Consider the following 22,261-nt stretch of genomic DNA (forward strand, 5'->3'; position numbering starts at 1 on the left):
GTGGTGTGTGACTGCGTATGGGCTAATTTACCCTCTGGAAACAGAGGAAATTAGTTTAGACAGAGCACAACCATGCATAGGTTGATCTGGTTTTGGGATCTGAGCTGCTGTTCCTGCATGGTGCTAAATGGAGCTGGTTGGATGTGCCAACCTGCCCAGCTGGCTCAGAGCATTTCTGTACATTATAAACACACCAGCATGTTTGAAGCGTTACCTCTTCTTTGGGTGACGTATTGTGATCTTTATCATGAATCCACACCAAGTCAGATAATCAGTTTGATTTTATTTAGCTTTGCAGGCAGTGCAGGGAAAAGAAGTGTGAATGCCCTTGGTTTCGGGATCTTCCTGGGAGAGCTAAATGCAGCTTCACTTTGGGGAGTGATGAACAATGATCACATGTTGGTAACATCCCCATGAGAGGGTAGAAAAAATACAGGGAGAAATACAGAGAGACAGTTCATTCTTTGTTCACAAAGTCATTTTAGAAATGAGGAAGCACACTCAGAGCTGCATGTAGACTTCACATCCCTTTCTGTTGTGTTCTGCAGTTCCTTATGCGTTTCCACAGTGACTATTCACCAAGGATCCACGCTGTCTGAGGCAGTTTTGGGGAGCTAGTCTCCATCACCTTGGAAAGACAGAATCTCTCATCTGGCAGTGCTCTGGGATGACATGAAGTTGATTGGTCTCCGTGCAGACCCTTGTGGAATGATACTTGGGATGAGTATCTGGAATAACTCTGCCTGGAGGTGTGGTGTAGCTACTGGCAGTGACTGGAGATGATAGCAGAGCATGGCATTGCCAAAAGCATGTCAAAAGCTTCAGTCTTTAGTGAGTAGAATCTCAGTTAAAAAGCTGATTTTTAGACAAACTGTATTAGCTTTCAATACAAACCATCTAGTTCTGGTTATATTTCATGCTTCAGGGGAAGCATTTGAGTGTTTTGTAGAGACATGTAGGACACCTTGAAAAAAGCTATTAGTTCTTTAATGCTGATCTTCAATGAATCAGGAGAAGTTTCTTTGAGGTTTGAGACAGAACCATGTCTTTCCGTTTTTACATTATGTGGATGTGTGTGTGAGTTGCTCAACACATGATCATTGAGATGTGTTACCTGAACTTCTAGTTATGTTTGCGGGTGTATCTGTAGTTTTACTTATAACAAAGCATTTGCCAGTAGCTGGATAGAGCAGCAAAGTTTTTTCTGGCCTAGCAATAAGCTGGGGGAAAATGGAGCAGACCTCTCTCACCTTTACCATGCCTGGGGAGGCATCTCTGCAGATAGAGATAAATAAGTCTGTGCTGGATCTCTTGACAGAAAGACTTCATATTCCTCCTTTCCCTCTGGCCTTCGATCCCATCCTCTTCCATTAGGTTCAGGTGTTAATGGCAGCATCTTTTCAGTTCAGTTGTGTTGGAAAAAGTTGGTCAGTGCCAATGACAAGAGGTGGTAGATGGTGACATTCCCTTTCTAGAGTGATAGGTTCATCAATACCTATGGTTAGTAGGCGATCCTTTTCTTACCGCAGGTGGCAAAGCTTTGCCTTCAAAGGCTTGATGTTCATTTCTCTGTGGATTCCCTTTGGTTTGGCTCTAAGCAGTGCTCTCCCAGGAGGGGCTGATTCCATCATGTGCAATGTCACCAGCGAAAGGGAGGACCTGCTGCTCATTCAAGCTTGGATTCTTCTGCTCTGTTTCTCTGTTCTTCCTACTGTTGCCAGTGATAAAGATCAGCACAGCCACCACGAACTTAATAACCAGGAATCCAACAATGATATAGAAGACAGTGAAATCAGCTTCAGGAGGGATGCTATGAGGAACCATAAATACAACAATGAAAGGGATGGTTCAACCTTTAAAGAAACTCTTGTAGTACACAATGTGAAGATGGTAATATCTCCTGCAACAGGCAGTCCCTGCCTGTGCACAACAGCCTGGGAGGTTAGAGCAACTATAATAGGTTCTCTCACATACACATAATTCATGATCTGCAGGAGTTGTTTTGCTTGGCTCTGAAGCACTGCATTTTCTGGATTAGGATAAAGCTGCTGTTTAGAAACCACACAGCAGCTCTAGGAATTGTCACAGATTAGGGAGAGGTAGAGAATATGCCTATGGTGGTATTCCTCTCAGCTTCAAATGGGGTTGCTGATGCTGATCTGCCTTAGTCCTAGGAAGACTATAGATCACAGCATGAGTAGTTTTATGGCTTACCTGGAGATGCTCTGCACAGCACTAGGCTCCTCTGGCATTTGGGTCTCCAGGACAGCTGATGATGGAAACAGAACAGTTTAGTCTGCAGATGTTTCTGGGTGATATTCATTGGTGTCACCAACACCAGTGCCCCAGCTAGGCATAGATAACCAAGGTGAGACTGGGCAATGGGCTGTGTGCTAGGAGATTAATCTGGGTAGCAATAATGGGATGACATGTGTTAGATGTTCTGTAACAGTGGGGTCATGTTGCTGTAAATCAGAACTAAAAAGAGGCAATGAAACATGGTACCTCCTTAAGTAAGACAAAAGTAGATGTTTACTAAAGTGAGGCTTTGGCATCTGCAGACACATATGAAATTTAAGTAGGAACTCAAGAGCTGCCCTCCATTCTGTACGCCACAGTGACATTCTCTGCAGCAGAGGACATACCTGTCAGCACTTCCACTTGCACCTTCATTAAGCTGTTTGTTTCCCCCAGGTAGTCAGTTTTGCATTGGTACAACCCAGCATCCTGCTTCTTGAGTTGCTTCATGGTCACCGTGAGGACCCCATCACGGACATTGTCACTGATGGAGGTGGTGCCATTCCTGTTCTTTAAGAATGGCAGCCAGAAGCGTCGGGCGCTCACCACATGTTGGCACTTGGTCTCATCGATCTGCTTGCACCAGCTCTTTTCTCTCCACCGCTGCTGCCAGGGGTTATAGGTGCAGTTGACAGAAATAGTGCCCCCCTCCATTCCATACACCACAGTGACATTCTCTGCAGCACAGGATGCTAGGAGAGAAGGAAGAAGTGGTGAGCCAAGTCTCTTTCATATCTATCCCTTACCACTATGTTTATGCTAAATGTCATTTGCATCTTTTACAACTCTAGTGATGGCTGCTGTCAACTTTAGGGCTGTCACCTGTCTGCTTCCCCCCTGAAAGATACAGTATGCTCAGATTCAGAGTCTTGGTTCAGACTTTCTTGAAATATGTCTGTAGTGATCCCGCTGACTGGTGTGTTCTTTGGGTCTTGCCAGGCAGCTGCTCTTGCAGGGGGGACTGAGGGAAGGAGGAGGTATCAGCTTCATTAATATTTGCAGATTTTCTGAAGCTCAGGAAATTTTGGTCCCTTCCTTCCCTTCTGGCCCTGTGGTGGCTGCTCTGGATTGCAGTCTGGAGCTCAACCACATCACACTTTCTGTAATCATTTGGCTCCTGCTCAGTAAGGGGAAGCAGTTTGTCAGCACGATTAGGGGATTAAATACAAACTTGCATTTTCCTCTGGTCCTGAGGAGCCTGAAGCTGGGCACTCAGGTAGATTGAGTTGGCATCAGACAAGCTGTCTTGATTTTTAAAAGCTCTTTTTACAAGGCAGCTCATAAAAACATAGCTTGTCCCAGTAATAACAAATTGTTTCTGTGTAACTCTCGGTAGGCTAGTCTTGCTGTTAACACCCCTGCTTTGCAAAGTCCAACCTGCTTACTTGCATACAGCTGCAGCAAGGCAGCTTGCTTCAGGTTTTGGCCTTGAGGTCAGCCCTTCCACGTATGTTCATAGATGCAGATTTGGCTCTGGAGTACCCGCTGCTGCGGAAAAGGTCCTTTGCAGTAAATGCCCATGAAGTTTATCCCCATTTTAAGGCTCTTTACACAGCCAGAGAGAAGCAATACAACCCTGGAAAATACTAGAATCACAGTGACACTTTGAAACCAGCGTCCAGCTAGCTGTTTAGGAGGTTACTTCTTAATCCCACTCCTAATTTCTAAGTCCAGGGTCTTAGCAATTTTTTTCACCCTATCTTTTAATATCCTACTAATTTTAATCATGTTGACCACTGGTCTTTGGCTGCTTGGCTTTTTTTTTTTTTTTTTGCCTTAGTTCCTTATTTCTAATTTCCATTCCTCTTCATGGTAGGCAAAGGCAGAAGGGACAGTCTGAGCTATTAATACTTCCAGAGAGAAGTGCAGTGTGGTGTTTGTGGAAATCTCTGTATTTCTAGTGAAAAAATTCAGAGGCTAGTGCCTTTCATGAAACCATAAGTAATGGTAAAACAGAAGTAAATTAAAAAATAGGCTCTTGTGAGGACTTTGTGTTGGCTGAGCCTTTTAATAACGCTTCGTAAAATAATTTCAACCATTCTAAGAGAATTGTAAACTAAAAAAACTGAAGATCTTACAGGCTTGACTAGAAGGTGGCATAAAAACGGATCTGTGTTCTCCAAGTATCCAACACATACAACTCTTCATCCTGATATGTTGCTCCGCTCAGATGTTCCAGTCAAGGCTTACTGCGCTGAATGTCCTGTCCAGTCCTGTGCAATCCCTCTAAACATTTTAACAAACTCTCCTATTTCTCTTGTGGATCCCTCCTTGCCTCCAGTTCTGCCCCTTCGGTTCCTGCAACGGCCCAGGGGTTTTGATTTTTGGTTTTGTTTTAAATGGAAACAGCATTGCAAAAAATCTCTTGATCAGAATCATGGCATTTGAAGATTTGCTGATGCCCCTGTGGAAAACTTTGTCATTATCTTTTCCACCAGTTCTGCTGACAGATCATTTACTATTTGCGTTCCTCCTCCCTTGTTGTGTCCTACTGAAAAAAGTATAGTGGACTTTCTTCCAAACTCATTCAGATTTTTGAGATGGGTTTCTACGCTCCTGAAGCCTGAATCTGTTGCCTTTCTGTGCACTGCTGCAAGTATCTGGGATCTCCAAAATGTGGCTGGAGAGAGAAGGCTGCCAGGTGGGAGTACCAGCTGGGTCCTGTCCCTTGTTTCTCGTTTCAGATGAACATTGCTTTCCAAGCTGAAAATAGTCAAGTGCCCAAGATTTCAGAGACGTCCCCTTCATTGAGTTTTATTTTCCTCCTGTTGAACCCTAGCTGCTGCAACTTACATTCAAAGCCCTACAAATGCAAACAAATAGGATTTTGCAATTTCACATTTCACTCTGAGCAGGCACACAAGACTTCTGTCAACAGTGTTTCCTGTTCTGACTCAAAAGGATCCCTATGAGAAAAGCTGAGCACTTGGATCACCACTGGCTCTTTGTTAAATTAAGGGAAAAGAGCGAATTCTGAGGAAGGAGTCTGCCACCCCTGCAGTATAATTGGGGAGGAAGAGTAGAGTGCAGAACACGCTGCAGTGCTCCAGGTTCCCTCTGCTTGCATTGCATTGGACTTTGCAGTGTACAGACAGGCAGTAAGACTCTTAATCCGTAGTAAGTGTTTGTATTGATCTTCCAAAGAACTGCATGCTACAATGAAGATGCCTTTGCATCTGGAAAAATCTAGTGTGTTTCAAGACCTGTGCAGTCTTTCCCCATAGCTTTATCAGTAATCTCATATGAGGTGCAGGTAGAGACTAAGTTTTGCACCAGTCCTTTACCCTATCTGTTAACTGAAACCCAAGGCCATGTATGCTTACCTGACAAGAAGACCAAGAATATGAGGTGCACGAGCTTCTCCATGTCAGTCGAGCAGCAAAGGGGACAAGAGAGGAATCTGGAGAAAAGTGAAAAGGGCTCTTGCCCAAGAGCAGCTTGCTTTTCCCCCTCCTTGCTCTGCCGGAAGGAATGAGCACAAGAACTTGGCATCTTTTTCATCCTGCATATTGAGCAATTCACCAGGCATTTCTTTCGTGGGCTGAAAATTCAGGCATCAGCATTGCCCACTCACAGACACGATTTAGTCTAGACAGCCTGAAAGAGAGCATCATGTGATGGCCTGAAACTATGGTACTGGGAGTCCCTCTGAGCTCAGCAATGGTGCTTTACTTGCAAGCTTTGCATGGGGTCAATTTCTGGAAAGCCGAAAGGGAAAGGGTGGCTCTCACCGAGACTCTGCAGGTAGCTCAGTCAGCATCATGAGGGTTAAAGGAGGGCAAGGACATAATCTTGTGGGTTATTTACAGGAGAAAGAAGATTTAGAAGAACCTGTGCATGAAGCATTCCTATTTGACATATAACCGAAGACAAGAAGGCAAGAACACTGTGTTGGGTGAAGCTGTGAGGTGCCTTAGATGAGCAAAACAGACATCTTTATTTTGTACCTAGCAGAAAGGACGTAAGGTCAAGGGGGCATTGATTCAGAGCCCATCAGTGCCATACTGATGCAGTAGTTCAGGGCTGCAGTTAAGGGAGCCTCCTTAGGTGTTAGCAAACTGCTATGCTGTGGATGGGTTACTGTTTTTTCTTTTTTGAATTTATTTACTTGGAGATCTTCCATGCAAGTACCAATAGACCCTGGCTTCTTAACTTGTGTGCTTATCTCCTTCTTAACAGGCAGATAAACCTGCAGGTCTGTCCATTCATAAATGTGCCTTCTTTTTCTTTCCTCTGATTAGTGTTTAAGAAAATGGTACCTTACAGTATCCAAAAATTCTCTATGAGGCTTACTGATTGCAGTTTTTGCTCATTCTTGCTCCAGTGAGCACAAATGTGGATTCTCTTTGATCAGAAGCAACTGCCTCCCTGAAAATGTCTCTTTTCCACTCGATTGTTTTCTACTATTACTCTTCCACTGTTTGACCCAGTGTAGCTGACTGCATGAATAGCAAATAGGCGAATTTTGGGCTGAATGAACCATTTCCAGAACCATTTTCTTTTTCTTTCTGTCATTTCAAGTTAAACGTGTCAGCTCTGAAAATCTCAAAAAGTAGATCAGCTTCCCTGCTGCAGCCATAACAAGAAAAGCCTATTGGATGTGACTGGCTTGTGAATTAGGGAGTGGTTCAGGCCCTTTTAATTTGCCACCTGTCAGCAGAGCTTGGTGCAGCCAAATAAAGTGCAAGGGTTTCTGGTCAGAAATTTGCAGAAATTGAGCTGAGCCCCAGCAAACTCATTTCATATTGCTCACCACATGACTGCTAAATAAAGGCAGCAAATGTGTCATTTGGAGTATTTCCAGCAGAGAGAGGGAAGTAACAGTATCGCTTTCCAAGGCCCTGGTGAGCTCTCCCATGAAACTGCACATGCATTTCTGGTCTCCTGTGACTTTAGAAGAAGCCGCAAAAGATTGCTTTCTATGGTGTAGCCAGAAAAATAGAAAGTGCTGGAAGTACTGGTTTGTATTGGTCTTCCAAACAACCAGCTGCACTGGTGAATAGGCTGGGAAGAGCTGTTTAAAGTATAGCACAATGTTGCAAAAGAACAGAGCTACATCTGAGACTGGCTGGATAGTGATTGCTGCAGAGATGTGAAGATGCCTCATAACAGTGAAGGCGAGAGACCAAGTTCATTGCAAAAACATGTTTGATAGTTTATGGTGTGATTATTCAGGATAGCAGGGTTTGATGAGGTCCCAGCCAGTCCAGTGTTCCTGTGGCAGCTCTTGGAAATTGCCAGCATGCATCAGAGCTGCACTGGAGATCTATAAATATATTGTGTGTCTGACTTACTTGGACATTTACATCTGTAAATAATCCACTCTTAATTACCATTGTGACCCTTCTGTTACATCATCTGATGTTGAGACCAGCCCTCTTATGCCCATACTTCTTCCGCTGTTGTCTGTGTCATACTTACTGCAATTTCTTTGCACAGCCCACCAGTTTCTTGCTCTGTACTACTGTCTGTACAGAACTTCCTCATGTCTGTCTCAGGGCTCATGCTTGCAGTTAGCACAGCAAGGCAAATTCTGTTCAAAAACATCCCAGTGCCCTGTCCACTCCTCTAGTCCAATACCACATGTTGTTCTCTTCTTTCCTTTCTCCAGAAATACTCATTTTTGGTTCTCCCTGCTTGTCCTGATTCCACACTGCCTTGGTTTAAGCAGCCAGTTTGTGTGTTCTTGGGGAGCAGAGGGTGTAAGACAGCAGGCCAGCCAGAAGTTGTTGAACAAAGTAAGGGCCTTTGATTAGGAGGTGGTGAAAGGGTGGGGCAGCCTGCACAAGGGAAACTCCACTGTGCACACTCTATTTCTTGATCTAAAGCTAAACATTTAGCTTTAGTTTGAAAGCCTCTTACCATCTTACTTCTTACCTAAGTAGACTGATAAATTTAGGTTATAGGGGAATTTGCATTAAGTCTCAAAAAGTGTATGTATTACTTACATGCACCATTGTTGTTTTGTAGCTACAAGACCTTCTGGTGCTCAGATTCATATAGCACAATCCTCAGTGTGCAAAGTTTGCAATGCAGCATATCATCATGTTGCAATACACTCTCAAGCTATTTGCCTTCAGGTAGATGCCGGTTCTGCTTAGTCTTATAATCCAGTGCTCATATCCCCCACGCATTACATAGCAAATGAACCTGGTCACAGCAAGGTTAGAGTTTTATCCCTACAGAACTGTAATGAGTTTGCTTGGCCATAGTAGCTGAACCCTTAGGAGTGGGGTAGAGTTTCTACCAGGGAACACAGTTGAAATACCAAACCCATCCATGTCCAGACGAATATTGCTCTTTTTCAAAAGGTCAGTCTTCCACACCTGCCTCTCCAAAAGAGTCTGCATTTTAATGGAATTGAAGAAAGCAGATGTGCAAGGGATCCTGAGAATTACTCAGCACTTCTGTCTGACCCGAGAGAATCTGCACACTTGCAGCAAAATTCTCTACTGGCCTCTGATAGGAGGGAGGTCTTAAAATGCACAGACAACATACACATGGCAGCAAAAACTTATATCTTTCCCCAGTGTCCATCTACACACCTTCTACTTCCCATTCCCAATTTGTATTCCAGTTCTTTTCCCCCATTTCTGGATTGTTTGAGGATTCTGTGCTTCATCCTTTGTCATTTGTTGGTAACTGCTTGAGTGCAATGGTAGCATACTCCACATTTTCATCTCTGGGTTTCCCGTGAGCCTGGCTTGGTTCAACATTACAGTAGAGAGGATCCTCAGGGCTGAGTCGGGATTTAAAGTTCAGGGTAATGTATTTTACATCTTTGCTGTCATCCTTGGGACTTTCCATTCTTTCAGTGCTGTCAAACTATGAAAAGAAAGGGAAAACACTTGTTAGCATGATTCAGTGCCAGGTCACAGCTGTTATCAGAAGAACAAGATTTTCCCAGGAGGAAGGGAGAAGCCATGTAAGAACTTACCTTCAGTCATGACAGAGGTGAAAGAACAGAAAACTTTCTTTCATAACCTCTCCTTGATACAGGTTACAACCTTATCTTCTAACCTCGGTTTCTAGTCTTTGAGTCATTTCTCAGAGATTACTAGAATTTGCTCCACTGTGTTTTTTTCCTACTGGAGTTTCCTTACACTAATTACCCCCCATCTCTCTCCAGATAGGAACATTCCTCTCTCTGATGACATTAAATACCATCTCCCCTCCTGCTCACAACCGAAAATGAGCAGGAAGGTCCTCATCAGATGGGTCACCCAGCTCCTCACAGACTATTGGGAAGGGATTCGGTACCATATGGGAAATCTATCATTTTTCTTACCTGTGCTGTGTCCTCTGGTTTGTCATAGATGTCCTCTGCTTGTCTGTTACCTTTGGAATGAGCCAAAATCAGAGGTTTTAGAAGTAGAGAAGTCCATGAAATGCCTGGGCATTGCCTATGCTTCAGGGAGTTTTGGGGAAGGCTGTGGGATTGCCCAGTGATAGAAGCAATGGGTGTGCCAGTGGGACCCATCTATCCTAAATCTGGTGAAGACATTGCTCTCCCTTCACTTGTCCTCTAACATGTTAGGAGGTGTCCTGTGCAGAGTCTGGAGGAACATGGGTTTGACTTATTGTGAGAGGAGATCACAGCAAGGAGCCTGCCTTAAGGCTTCGCAGGCTTCAACTGCCTTATCTTCTCCAGGGCACTGTGAGTTAGGAATAAGCTCACCTGGAGTGAAAAAGTGATGGCCAGAGAAGGCCCTGTTTAGTACAGACTAGAACATGAGGCATCACCAGTCTCCACATACCTCTTCTCTTCAGCTGCTTGCGCCGCTTGACGCATAGTGTTATCAAGCTGGTGAGTGCCAGGATGAACAGAATGCTCAGGACCACAGAGAGTAGGATGAAGGTATTTACATTTGAGCTGAAACCAGGAGGGCAAAGGAGTTACCAGTGTTAGATGGCAGCACAGCATGATGCTGGTGCAGCCCATTACCAAACAGTGACCAAAAAAAGGGACGGGAATAGCTTTTATGCACTAGCTTTTATGCACTTGGTCGGAGGGTCTGGTTCTCCTGTAGCAATGCTATCTTGATTTTTCTACCTGGCTGTGCCTTCTGACCTTTTCCTAAACTACTCTCCAGGCTTTAAAAACAAGCCACTGTTCAAACAATTCCAGGCTCTCCGGAGCAGGTATTGCCTTTTCCTCCTGTGTTTTGCTGCACCTGGCGCACTGGAGCTGATGTGTGATTGTACTCTTAGGTGCTGCTGTAGTGTTGATGACAGCAGATGTCCAAAGGGGAAGAAAATCCTTTACATTTAACAGCCTGGTAAATAGAAGGATAAAATAGCAGCCAAGGACTATTTCATTGTTAAATATTCGTGGACCGGAGTGAGCAAAGTCAAGACAGAAAGGCTTAGGGGCAGAATCTGGGGGTTTCCGTTGCTCCAAAGAGCACAGCCCAAAGAGATAAGGATAAAAATGTAGATAGGCATCTACATTCCAGGGAACTGTGACTTGATTTTACCAATCTCCTTCTTCCTTTGTAATTACACTCTGGCAGGAGCTGGAAGAGGAGAGGTGTGCTGGTTTCGGCTGGGATAGAGTTAATTTTCTTCACAGTAGCTTGTATGGGGCTATGTTTTAGATTTGTGCTGAAAACAGTGTTGATAATGCAGAGATGTTTTCGTTACTGCTGAGCAGTGCTTACACAGAGTCAAGGCCTTTTCTGCTTCTTATACCACCCGGCCAGGGAGTAGGCTGGGGGTGCATAAGAAGTTGGGAGGCGCGCAGCTGGGACAGCTGACCCCAGCTGACCAAAGGGATATTCCAGACAATATCACATCGTGCTCAGCATATAAAGCTGGGGGAAGAAGGAAGGGGAGGACATTTGGAGTGATGGCGTTTGTCTTCCCAAGTAACCATTACGTGTGATGGAGCCCTGCTTTCCTGGAGATGGCTGAATACCTGCTTGCCAATAGGAAGTAGTGAATGAATTCCTTACTTTGCTTTGCTTGTGTGCGCGGCTTTTGCTTTAGTTATTAAACTGTCTTTATCTCAACCCATGAGTTTTCTCACTTTTACCCTTCCGATTCTCTCCCCTATCCCACCGGGGGGGAGTAAGCAAGCAGCTGTGTGGGGCTTAGTTGCTGGCTGCAGTTCAACCATGACAAGAGGCCATCTTTGGTAAGGGTGCCTGTCATATCTAATTCCTCTCTAAGCAGGAGTCTTCAGAATGCCCAGAACCTGCTTACCCCAGGAAGACAGGCATATTGTGGACAAGACATTAGTAACTCTTGTCTGTGTTCAAGCTCAGAGACTTTCTTTAGGCCTTACCTTGGTGCTGGGGTGTTGCTAGAAGGGGTTGCTTGACTGGTGCTTGCAGTACCTGACAAAGTTGTTCCAGCCAATACTGCAATCACAAACATGAAGAGAAGAATAATCACTACTTGGCTGCTTTGTATTTACCAGCTAAATTTCCCTGCCATTGCTACATGGATATAAATCCACTCCCGCTGTGACACCCAACACAGACAAGCTGCCCAGGCTGTAACCTGTGTCATCAAGACTTGCTGGCAGCAGGCAAAGCAATGTAAGGATGAAAATGTGGGAGGGAGGGGCAAGGAGCTCAGCAGGACCCCCACTCTGTGTGTACCCACCCCAGTGCATGGCAGAAGGAAGTGCTGTAAGTGCAAGCAGATAAGGTTTTATGGCAAAGATCTTCAGGTAGCAATGAAGTACTTAATGACTCTGTGCTTAAGCAGACAGAAGCTTGCAAAAACTAAGCAAAGAGCATTGCCTGTGAAAGACTCGGCTGTAAGAATTGCTTCCAGGACCGTGTCTGTGCCCAGGGGCGGTTGTGTGTGCAGGAGCCTGCTTGCTTAGAGACTGCATTCAGTCCTACATGTTAGGATTTTCACCTAAAGAATTATGCTGTCCCCTCTCATCTTCTGGATTGCCGTATCCCTTCAGTGCTGGTCTGCCACATTCCTGAAAGACAGGCTGCAGCATGGTGCTGGTCTGCCACAATCTGGTGCCTAAATGTTATCCCTTACTGTTATCCCTTATCATGCCAAAAGAAAACCTAGAAGTCACAGATCTTTAAAATATGGGTCTAAAGGTTGTCCCCTTGGCAACCAAAAGTGAAGGTCTTAATAGTTTTTGAAAGCCAAGGGATGAGTTGCTATAAAGGGGCAGAACTGCTATCCTGAGAATGAGAAACACCTCTGTGAAGACGACTGAAGCTGCTCTCAGGTAAAGGAGAAGCAGCACAGCACATGCGCGCGGTTCAGTTCTGATCCCTGCTGCTGTTCCATACCATTGAATACCATAGTGTGAGAAGGTACAATGATGTAGGGTTTGGGAGGGAAACGCATCCAGATGTAACCCGGAAGACGGTGTAAGCTGGGCAGTGCAGAGACTAGAGGGAGAGAGTAGGAAAGTGAGTCTGGAATCTACAACCAACTACGTTTCCCTACAGGTCAGTACTCACCCTCAGAAACAGTGAGCGTAACCTCCACCATTCGGAGAAGCTGACCGTGTTCATAAAGTGCACACCAGTACACGCCAGAGTCCTGCACCTGCAGCTTCTCCATGGTGACAGTGACCATCCCCTGCTGGGTGTCATCCTGGATCGTGAATCTGCCTTGCTGAATTTTCTTCCGGTACCCTGATGGCTTCAAATCTGTGGTGACTAGTATGGTACATGCTTTCCTAGCTCCCTCTTTGCACCAGGCTTTGCTCACAGCCCCATAGTATGAGGCACTGTACGGACACTGGACAGAGACATCGTCTGACTCCTTGGGTGTGTATTGTTGGGTCCCTGGAAAACACCCAGCATGTTTGGTGAGATCCCAAAGCAGGCACAATGGCAGCCCTTCCCCATCACTGGAATACATGCTGTGGGCCGAATGCTCCCTGGATCTCCTTCTATCACCAGGCATGAGGAGCAGAAGGGGGCTGGACTCAGATTACTCGTGCAGAGGTGAGTCACAAATTGGGTGGGTGTCCTGTCCCCTTCCTTTGATTCCCCCAGGGACCGCATGCTCACAGGCACTCAGCCTGTAGGTTCTGGGAGGCAAGGACCGGGGAGGGCTGGCAGCTGCGGGGCCAGAGCAAGAGCAATCCCTGGCAGTGGTGGGAGGTCCCCAGCAGTGCCCAGCATGGGCAAGCCAAGTGCTGAGGTGGGGAAGCTGCTCCTGGAGCCACTGGATCGGCCCTGTGGGAAGCAGTTGTGAAGAGTGGCCCCGTTTGTGGGAGCTCATGGGGACCTCCCCTGAGTCTCTGCCAGGAGCAGACAGAGCATGAAAGGCCAGGCCTAAGCTTTGGCTCCACAGGCCCCAGGGGCAGCCGCCAGTGTGTCTGCTAGAGAGACAGGAAGGCAGAGAGACATGGGTGTCAGCTGTGCCGTGGCAGCACTGGGCTCCTCGGTGGTGTGGTGCAGGACAGGAGGGAGAACAAGCAGGGAAGGTGGGGCTGAAATATGCCTAAATCCACACTTGGCTGCCAGTAGGTACTCACTCTTGGACACAGAGAGCCTGATCTCCATTTTCTGGGTGAGAGAAGAGCCTCTGTAGAGCACACACCAGTACACGCCGGCATCCTGGGCCTGCAGCTTCTTCATGGTGATGGTGACAGTCCTTTTCTGGGCATCATCCTGGATCAAGGTTTTGTCTTCCAGGTCTTTGCTCTTAGTCCATGTTGAAAGGTTATCTGTCATCAACCAGATTTCACACCCAGTCCGACCTCTCCGACACCAGGCTTTTCTATCTGTGCTGTGCACCAAGGCACTGTATTTGCACTGCACAGAGAGACTGTCCAACTCCCACTTGTGCAGCTCTGCAAAATAGCAAATGTGGTCACTGACCCGTAAGCGGTGGGCACACAGGCATCCGCCTCCCAGCCTGAGCTGGGCACCTGGGCCAAACTCTGCCCTGGGGCAACTCCCTCATGGACAGCCCATCAGTCAGGGCAGGGGTGAGGTAGGGCAGGACAAGAGAGAGCCAAGAGCCTGCAGGGCCAGCCAGGTCTGTAGGACTCCTTCACAACATGCCTATGTGAGCGGGGAAGGCAGCAAGCAAGGCTGGGGGGCTGTGGGAGTTGGGCGAAGCTGCTCAGCTATGTGGGAGAGCGGGGACAGAGCGGGGGAAGGAATGATGTTGCTTTCTGACAAGACTTGGGTTTGTGTGGGGAAAAAGGTACTCACCCTTGAAAACATTCAGTGAGATCTTCTTGAGTGGAAGATACTTGTGAGGGTAGGGACGGTAAGCACAGAAGTATGTGCCCGAATCCTCTACCTGGAGGTTAGTCATAGTGATGGACACGGTCTCATACATGGGGTTGTCCTCTATTGTAACTTTCCCGTTTGTGACCCGGTTTGTGCGTGGGTATTGTGTTGGGTAGATCGTCTCCACTAAGGGCTCACATTGTCCACCTCTCATGTGGCACCAGGCTTTCTGCTGGTGGTAGTCAGCCTGTGCTGTGTAAGGACACTGGATGGAGAGAGAGCTTCCTTCCGATAGTCCTTCCTCAGCATGAGGTGTTTGGGCTTGGAGAGCTGTAAATATCAGATGTGGTGAGGGAGAGGGGAGCTGATGGAGGGCTGCCCACAGCCTCCCAATGGACACAGGCAAACTCTGCCTCCAGCCTTCCGCCATGGGCACTTGTGGCTGGAGGAACTCCGAAAACCAAGATCTGTTCCCCCTGCTAAATTCACCTGCTTGGAAATGGGAAGGTTGATTTCTGGTGGGCAGTGTTGAGCTTTGAGCTGGGACTGCAACTGTGATTTAAAATCCAGTATCTTTGATTTAAAACCCACAGACATGTGGGTGCTACAGGTGTTGGACCTTCAAGCCTAAATGGAGCTGTGTGTGGCGCAGTGTTTGGAGCTGCGCCAGCAGCCCAGCCCTGTTGTTACTGCTCCTTGCCGCAGGCAAAATGGAGACCACCCTCTCCCCACATAGCACACCTCAGGAGCCAGGTGGCCATCTGTACGGAATGGTGGGATGGGGCAAAGGGAAGGAGCTGGGGCACTGTGTGCGCTGGGGATGAAATGCTTGACCCCTGGCTGGGCCTGAGCTTGCCCCCAGCAGCCTGCAGCTCCTCCATGCCGCATCCTCGGAGGATGCCCAGTGACTCATGGTTGCGAGGCTGTGCTAGGTGCAGGGCTGCCTTGATTCCCCAACCTACTACATGCTGAAAGCTTTGTGCTTTCTGCTGGGATGGCAGGGGAGGCAGGCGGGTGCCCCTGGACAACTCTGTCCTGACCCAGGACTGCAGTCGGAGGAGCCGAGTGGGGCCGGGCAGTGTGATGGGAAATGCCAACTGGGGGAGGCACTGGGGCTGCTTTGGAGGCCACAGCTCTCTGCTCCCAGGATGGTTTGTCCTGGGAGCCTGGAGGAGCCAGATGTGTGATGGTGGGAACTGGGGCTGCCCCTTCCCTCCCCACCCCTGAAGTTGCTCAGCTCAGAGTCCTGCTGGTGTTGGATTCCCCCCCACTCTGGAGCTCCCCAGGCAGCAGGAGGTGGGGAAGGGTGTCCCACTCCCCCTGGGTGTGTGGGAAGCCTGAGGCATGCCCAGCCCTTCTCTTACCTGGGAAGCAGAGCAGCAGCAGGAGGAGGGCTCTCAGCTCCATGGCCATCCTCAAGCCCGGGGAAGGGGCATTGCTGGGGGATGCCCAGTGTGTTCTGTTCAAAAGTGTCTGCCTTGTGAGCCCTCCTGTATCACAGTGACACTGCTGGAGGAAGTGCCTGAGGTCTTGCCTCAGGCGGAAATCCTTCACCATGTTTTGTTACAAGACTGATATTAAGATCATTTCGGAGTGCATTTGGGGAAGTGGCTGAGAGCAGAGCTCGGCCCATCCTGATGGCAAAGGCCCTTTGCTGCTCTCGCCTGGCCATTGTCACACTCTGCCCTCATGCCAGTGGCAGTGGGGCACTCCTTTGCCTGTCCCAAGCTATGGGAGATGGAGCAGGTCCTTTGCCCTGGCCTAGCCCTTCTCTCTGGGGTCCCAAGGTGTCCTCTGCCCAGGCCCTTGCTGGAAAGTCTTCTCAAAGTCAGGGTGGCAATGAGTCCAGGGCTGTGTCTGCATGGACCCTCCCATGGGCCGAGCCATTTGGGATCCCCAATCTCTGCCACCCCAGCCAGTCCCCTTGTGCCCCGTGCTCTGCCGTGCACAGAGCCCTCGGGGTGCCTACCCCCAGAGTGCCCAGCTGCGGAAACCAAACCAAAACCATTTGGCTTTTGCACATTACGCAGTAATGTCTCCACAGGCACAACTGAAGTGATTTTAAGTACAGAGAAAACAATGCAAATATTGAAATAATCCCCTTAAAGCAGCTCCTGACACAACTCACTCTTGGCTCACTGTGAAAATGGACAGCTAAACACAGCTTCCTGGCTCTGCATGTCCTTTTTGTTCCCCCATATGATTCAGGAACTGGAGATGACAGGGTGAGGGAACAGGAGCAGCCTAGTAGGTAAAATGAACTGCGGAGTACAGAGAGCAGAGAACGGGTGGAGCAGGTGGGGCAGCAAGCCTGGGAAGTGAATTCTTCTGCAAGGAAAATAAGGAGGGAGTCTCTCCAATTTAAAAAAAGAGAGACACTTACTTATGAAAACAGCCAGCTTAATTTCCTTTATTCAGAAGAGACAAGAGTCATCATAAATAGCACATCAGTACTCCCCAGTGTCTTGTACTGTAAGCTTCTCCGTGGTGAAGCTGAGAACTCCCCTCTGGGTGTCTTCATTTATGGTGTATCTTCCTTTTTGAGTGTTATACTGACTGCTCGTCTTTTCTGTACTGACCAAGACAGCACACTCTTTCCCAATTGTCTTTTTGCACCAGGCTTTCCACACAGCCTTGTAATCTTGTATGTTGTATGGGCACTCAGCAGAGAGACTGCATCTCCCTAGCTACATATCCTTGCGTTTCTGGAAAAGGTCAAACTGGTTAGTAAGGTCCAGACAAAATGTCCAGTTACATCAGTTTCCCACAATTAGAATAAGCACAATATTGTAATCCAATTCACAGACATTTTAGCTACAGGAGGGTCAAATTGAACTGGGATGCTAAATAAAATAATATCCAAAATATTCTGTCCTCCTGAAGCAACTTTAGAATAATATAATCATATCCCCAAACAAAGCAAAGCTTGTTGTAACAGAAACATCAGGAGTCTTTGCTCTGAATTCATCAGCTGAGTTGGTGATCAGAGAAAAACAGCCAAGACAGAGAAAGATCTGAGGCACCTTATGTACAAGAAATTACTAAAACAACTTTTTGCCTGGAAAGGAAATGACAGGGGTGATATTACAAAAGTCTATAAAATCAGGAATAGCAGGGATAGAGAGAATGGGAGCAATAATTCAGTGCCTGTTATAAGAAGGAAGTCACTAGTTAGGAGAAAAGGAAATTCTCCATGCATGCATCGAGTGTGGAGTTCACTGCCAGAGGATGTTTATATACCAAAAGTTTTTATGTGTCAGCAGAATGAGTAGATGAATTAAAGAGAAAAAAAGAATTTAGCCATTGCTATTATAACAAAAATATCCTCTCCAGAAAATCACTGAAGGCTGGGAGAGTATTCTGGAGAGCTGTTTCTATGAGCTTCTCTGTTTTTAGACTCCTTCCTAATTATGTGCTTCAGCCAGTGTTGGAGACCTTTGGTCTGACTTACTATGGCTATTCCTTAGTAACCTGGGAGAAGGTGATACAAAACACTGAAAAGGTAAGCAGAGAAAGTGAGGCAGAAATCTACAAAATGTCCACATTTTCCTTAAAAAGAAATACTCACTCTTGGAAACGGACAGCTTAATCTCAATTGGGAAAAATGAGGACATGTATAGTGTGCACACCAGTACACTCCTAAGTCTTCAACTTGCAGCTTCTGTATTGTGACAGTGATCGTCCCCTTCTGGGTGTCATCAAGTATAGTGCTTCTCTCAGAATGAGCTTTGTTTTGATATGCTGATAGGTGGTGATCGGTGCTGACCAAGATATCACATCTATCTTTATCTTTCCTTCAGCACCAGGCTTTCCTTGTAGCGTTGTAGTTCTGGACTTTATAGGGACATACAGCAGAGAGACTCTTCAGCTCCGTAGCAGAGTGGTTTCAGGCCATAGAACAGAACATAAGAACCACAGTATAAATCCCAGCTAAGAGTCATGATGACACATCTTCCATGAATGACATATCCACTATGGGATAAAGTCTTCGCAGGTGAAATCCAGATCCTGGCTTCAGCTGGGACCTCAGTCCTATGTACCTCACACACCACCTGCTCTCTCTGCCTCTCCCATAACAACTTATTTCCCCACAGTGTCCCAAGTTCTGACAGGAAAAAGCTGCTGGATTTAGGTGTAGTAGCAATTTTAAGATACAAGCGCAGTATCTCTCCTTTCCTGTTACCACCATCACAGCACAGCTGGGAGAAACCAGCAGTGTTCACAGCTGAGCAGCCTCAGCCCATTATCAAATGAGTTAGTATAAAACCTCAGGTAGAGGAAGTTATTGCCTTTTTCAGACTTTGTGGGAGAATCTAGCAAGCTAGGAGTTGCTGAGTAAATTCTTAGACTGCTTACCTCCGGTTGTGGTTTTGGGGGGGCGGGGGGAAGCCTCTTGTAAAATTATTTTAAGGAACATGAAGTTGAGGTAAGCCTTAAAATAAATTGTCCTTTTTTCACAGAAATTGAGAAGGAGACTAATGTAACAAATTTTAATAGCATTTGGTTTGAATTCTTGGTCCCAGGAGTGTGTGATCTAGCAATAAGGTAACAAAAGTTTAGGGAGAAGGGGAGTCTGGGAAACATTCAGATGTTTCCCCCAGGTTTCATGGTTGTCATATGCGTAGTTTTTATAGCCATTATCTTTGTGCTGTCTGCCTGTTTATCAGTACAAACCTTGCAGTAAATAAGACAGAACAAGGGTAGGGAAAAGGACTGCAAGAGCGTGGGCAGTGGAGCATTTGCAGAAGCCAGTTCTGCAATGTTTCTTGTGGTATGGGTCTGTCCATGCCCCATGCAGTGTCACGAGTTGTGCAAGAGGATAAAGTGCCAGGCTGGCAGAGGGAATGCTGTTGTTTCAGTGCCAGCTTATGAACGTTGCCCTGTTCAGGAGGCTGTGATGTGCCATATGGGGAGGACAGACTTATAGCCATATTTTCAAAATTTTCAGAATTTAGCTCTCTCCACTGAAAGAGAAGGAAATGTTGTATCTCAGCATCCCTCTGCATTGCTAATAGGAAAATGGGGTCTTTTCCTTATTCCAAATTCATTTTATACTGTATTGTAAAGGATAACATGAATTTAAGTAAAAAATTTGATCTTTCACAGCGAATATATTTTGGGGTTAAAAATCACAAATTTGCACTAAAGTATAGTTTTCCTCAACCAAAGATCACTGACTGTCTGTGAAGATCTGGTGTAGAAACTGTTCTTTGTGTTGTAGTGTTGGGGAGTTCCTTGGTTTTAGTCTGTCCTGCTTCAGCATGAGTCAGAAACAGTTCCTTAAAAAATGAAGAAATTGTGCTGTGTGGCTCGGTGCCAGCTCCACTGTAGTTCTGCACAAGTTCTTGTGATGGCTGGTGGGTTCAGTGTGTGTACTCAAGAGAAAGGGAGGGATCAGGCAGGAAACTGTGGTTGTCAAAAGATGAGGAGATTCTCCAGCTTTGGTTACAGCTTAGTACTGTGCTCAGGGACAGATCTTTTCATACCTATTCAAGCTTTGTGTCTAGAGATACAGTGAGCACAAATATATGTGGAATTATATTCCCTCTATGGAATAGTTAACAGGCCTGAGCTGGCTCTGCGGAGGCTTCAAAAGACTGAGGATGTAAAAGGTTTGGTGCGGAAACAGAAGACTCTGTCAGTTGTGTGTGATGGTAAATCTGTGCTAGTCATTTCTGGGGGCTGCTGAAATAGTATTACACTGCTGTCATTTGGATGATCCCAGTTCCAAAATTATTAGCAAGTCTTTTATGTACATTTGCTTCTTTGCTGCCTCCCAAAGACTCTCCTTTTCCTTGACAGAGGCTTTCAGAGGGATCCTTCCATTCAGAGTTGCTTTTTGTGCTGCATCAAAGGTACATTGCTCTGTGCACTTAGTCTGGTATGCCTCAGTACCTGGGATTCTGCATCTTAATAATCAACTCCTAAGAGGCATTTAACAGCCATGAAACAAATGCTTTAAGGCCTTCCTATCTTGATTCACACAGATTTAGCCTGTCCTTAAGTAGCTGTGATTTCTATTAAATATTGCACATGCAGAGAAGGAATCGCTGCCAGGACAGCTGTCCCTTGAGCCAGTGACCACACGGTCCTTTCAGGGAGTGGTGGAGCTGGGCCAGGCAGTGCCAGGGGACGTGTTTGCATGACACACTTATACCTGTTTTTGAAGAGGAAACTGTGCCCAGAGTGACTTGGCTTATGGTCCTGGAGAAGCCGGAATCTCCAAGTAACAGGAACCGGAGCTGGCCCATCTCCTTTCGTAGCAGTGTAGAGAATTTCTCTGTCTGAAAAGAAACTGGCTTTGGTGGTAGAAACTTTAAGAAAATTCCTTTCCTAATGCTGGAATGGCCTGCATTGTACAGGACCTTAGGCAAATGCAAGAGAAACACTGTACCTGAGCTCCCCTTGCCTCTTGTACTGCCTCACCCATTTTCTTACCTAAAAAACAGAAGAGCAGAAGCAGGAGGAATCTTGGCTCCATGCCTGTCTTGGAGCCAAGAGAAAGGGCAATGGTGAAGGCAGATGAGAGGATTAGTAGATGTCTGTTCTCTGTACCCTCCTATCCCACACTGGTACTTCTGGAGGAAGTGGCTGAGCTTAGTGGCTTACCACTTGGCTTGGCACAGAAGTCCTTCACTGCTGTTTTACAATAAAATTAATGCTTAAATAATTGAATTGTCCATATCAACAGAGCTTGGCCAGTTCAGAAGACACAGATGCATTAGGCAGAATTCAAGGTGAAGCTGTTTTCTTCTCCCCATTGCATCAACAGAAGCCACACTTCACCATCTTGCTACACTTTCAGTGTTGTCCCTGAAAGACCCCTTGACACTCCCAGTAGCAACATCATTAAAATCAGCCAGCCCTTGGCCTCAGAAAAATGGAGAAATGTTTCAGTTTTTGAGGCACGTAAACTTCCATGTGGCTGATTCTGAACCTGAGTGCTTTGCATGCCTGGGTTCAACCATAGTGGAGGTGAGGGAAGGAGGACATGGCCTGGTGCAGTGCCACATCCCTGTATCTGTGCACCTGCTGGGCAGAGCTAACAGAGAGGATGCTCTACAGAAGCTTTCCCCCTCCTTTCCCTTGGCCTCCCTGAGAAACTCTGCCTCCTGGAAATCTGGACAAAGCCACCTGTGGAAACCTCCAGTTCAGTCATCAAGCCACATCATAGCCACAACCAAAGTCTCGCTTTAGCGATGGCTGTCACAGCTCTGGGGTGGACTCACTCATGGATCTTCCACAGCTGGCTCTAACTCAAATAGCTGCTTTGGGAAGCACAAGCAGTGGCAGGTTTTATTTGTCTTGACTCTGTGCTTTCTTGGCCTTACTCTCATTCTAGCTGTTGTAAGGATACTGGAGAATGCCTGTCCTTCCACTCTGCTCCCCAGACACCTTGTGCTTGCCATACTGGGAAACATGCCCCTAGTCACTGGGGCTTGGCAGATTCCCTTCTGCCTCCCCTTGAAATCCCTGTGCCCTTCTCTGCCCTTCAAGGCAGTGACAGTAAAGAAGTATAATGGCAGTAAATTCCTCTGCCTCCCCACTGCCAGCACATGTGCTCACAGTGGTCTCCCCTGGGCCAGTACCTACCTGCCTCGCTCCATCAGAGCAGTGCAGAAAGACTGTACTGACACCCTGGCTGCAAATAATTTCCAATTATATGAATAAGCAGCTTATTAACAATACATTCTGGCTAATCATTTTGTGCTAGATATCTTTGCATTGTCTTGTCCCCAAATCCCTCTCTCATCAGGCACTTGATGCTCAGTAACAAGAAGGGGGAA

At 46.6% G+C, this 22,261-nt stretch overlaps 2 protein-coding genes across 7 annotated transcripts; both read right to left on the reverse strand.

The window, feature by feature from the left end:
- Positions 1-263: 263 nt before the first annotated feature.
- On the reverse strand, positions 264-5,838 carry LOC128154564 (triggering receptor expressed on myeloid cells 2-like). Its single transcript, XM_052815391.1, has 4 exons — positions 5,622-5,838; positions 2,646-2,990; positions 2,215-2,269; positions 264-1,810 (listed from the first exon to the last, which is right to left on the reverse strand). Exons 1-4 carry the CDS (start codon positions 5,797-5,799, stop codon positions 1,594-1,596), a joined length of 795 nt encoding a protein of 264 aa, XP_052671351.1. The 5' UTR covers positions 5,800-5,838; the 3' UTR covers positions 264-1,593.
- Positions 5,838-16,038, reverse strand: LOC128154561 (polymeric immunoglobulin receptor-like). Of its 6 annotated transcripts, XR_008239373.1 has the most exons (9): positions 15,839-16,034; positions 14,454-14,804; positions 13,769-14,086; positions 12,741-13,070; positions 11,585-11,660; positions 10,056-10,171; positions 9,587-9,636; positions 8,844-9,123; positions 5,838-5,895 (listed from the first exon to the last, which is right to left on the reverse strand). XR_008239373.1 is itself a non-coding variant. In XM_052815365.1 (8 exons), exons 1-8 carry the CDS (start codon positions 16,029-16,031, stop codon positions 8,917-8,919), a joined length of 1,515 nt encoding a protein of 504 aa, XP_052671325.1. In that variant the 5' UTR covers positions 16,032-16,035; the 3' UTR covers positions 8,632-8,916. The 6 variants fall into 6 exon arrangements, 5 of the variants coding, with proteins under 5 accessions (XP_052671325.1, XP_052671323.1, XP_052671328.1 ...); XM_052815365.1 differs by lacking the exon at positions 5,838-5,895 and having other exon boundaries at positions 8,632-9,123; positions 13,769-13,960; positions 15,839-16,035; XM_052815363.1 differs by lacking the exon at positions 5,838-5,895 and having other exon boundaries at positions 8,632-9,123.
- Between the last annotated feature and the right edge of the window lie 6,223 nt (positions 16,039-22,261).

Source organism: Harpia harpyja, chromosome 19, assembly GCF_026419915.1.
Source record: "Harpia harpyja isolate bHarHar1 chromosome 19, bHarHar1 primary haplotype, whole genome shotgun sequence".
Lineage (NCBI taxonomy): Eukaryota > Metazoa > Chordata > Aves > Accipitriformes > Accipitridae > Harpia > Harpia harpyja.

Coding starts and splice junctions, on each gene's coding strand:
- LOC128154564 (XM_052815391.1), bottom strand. CDS start 5,799: ATGAAAAAGATGCCAAGTTCTTGTGCTCATTCCTTCCGGCAGAGCAAG. Junction 2,991..5,621: donor ATTCTTGGTCTTCTTGTCAG/GTAAGCATACAT, acceptor CTTCTCTCCTAG/CATCCTGTGCTGCAGAGAAT. Junction 2,270..2,645: donor GCAAGTGGAAGTGCTGACAG/GTATGTCCTCTG, acceptor TTCCATCATCAG/CTGTCCTGGAGACCCAAATG.
- LOC128154561 (XM_052815363.1), bottom strand. CDS start 16,031: ATGGTGAAGGATTTCCGCCTGAGGCAAGACCTCAGGCACTTCCTCCAG. Junction 11,661..12,740: donor TACGCTCACTGTTTCTGAGG/GTGAGTACTGAC, acceptor TTGTGATTGCAG/TATTGGCTGGAACAACTTTG. Junction 9,637..10,055: donor CAAGCAGCTGAAGAGAAGAG/GTATGTGGAGAC, acceptor CTCATTCCAAAG/GTAACAGACAAGCAGAGGAC.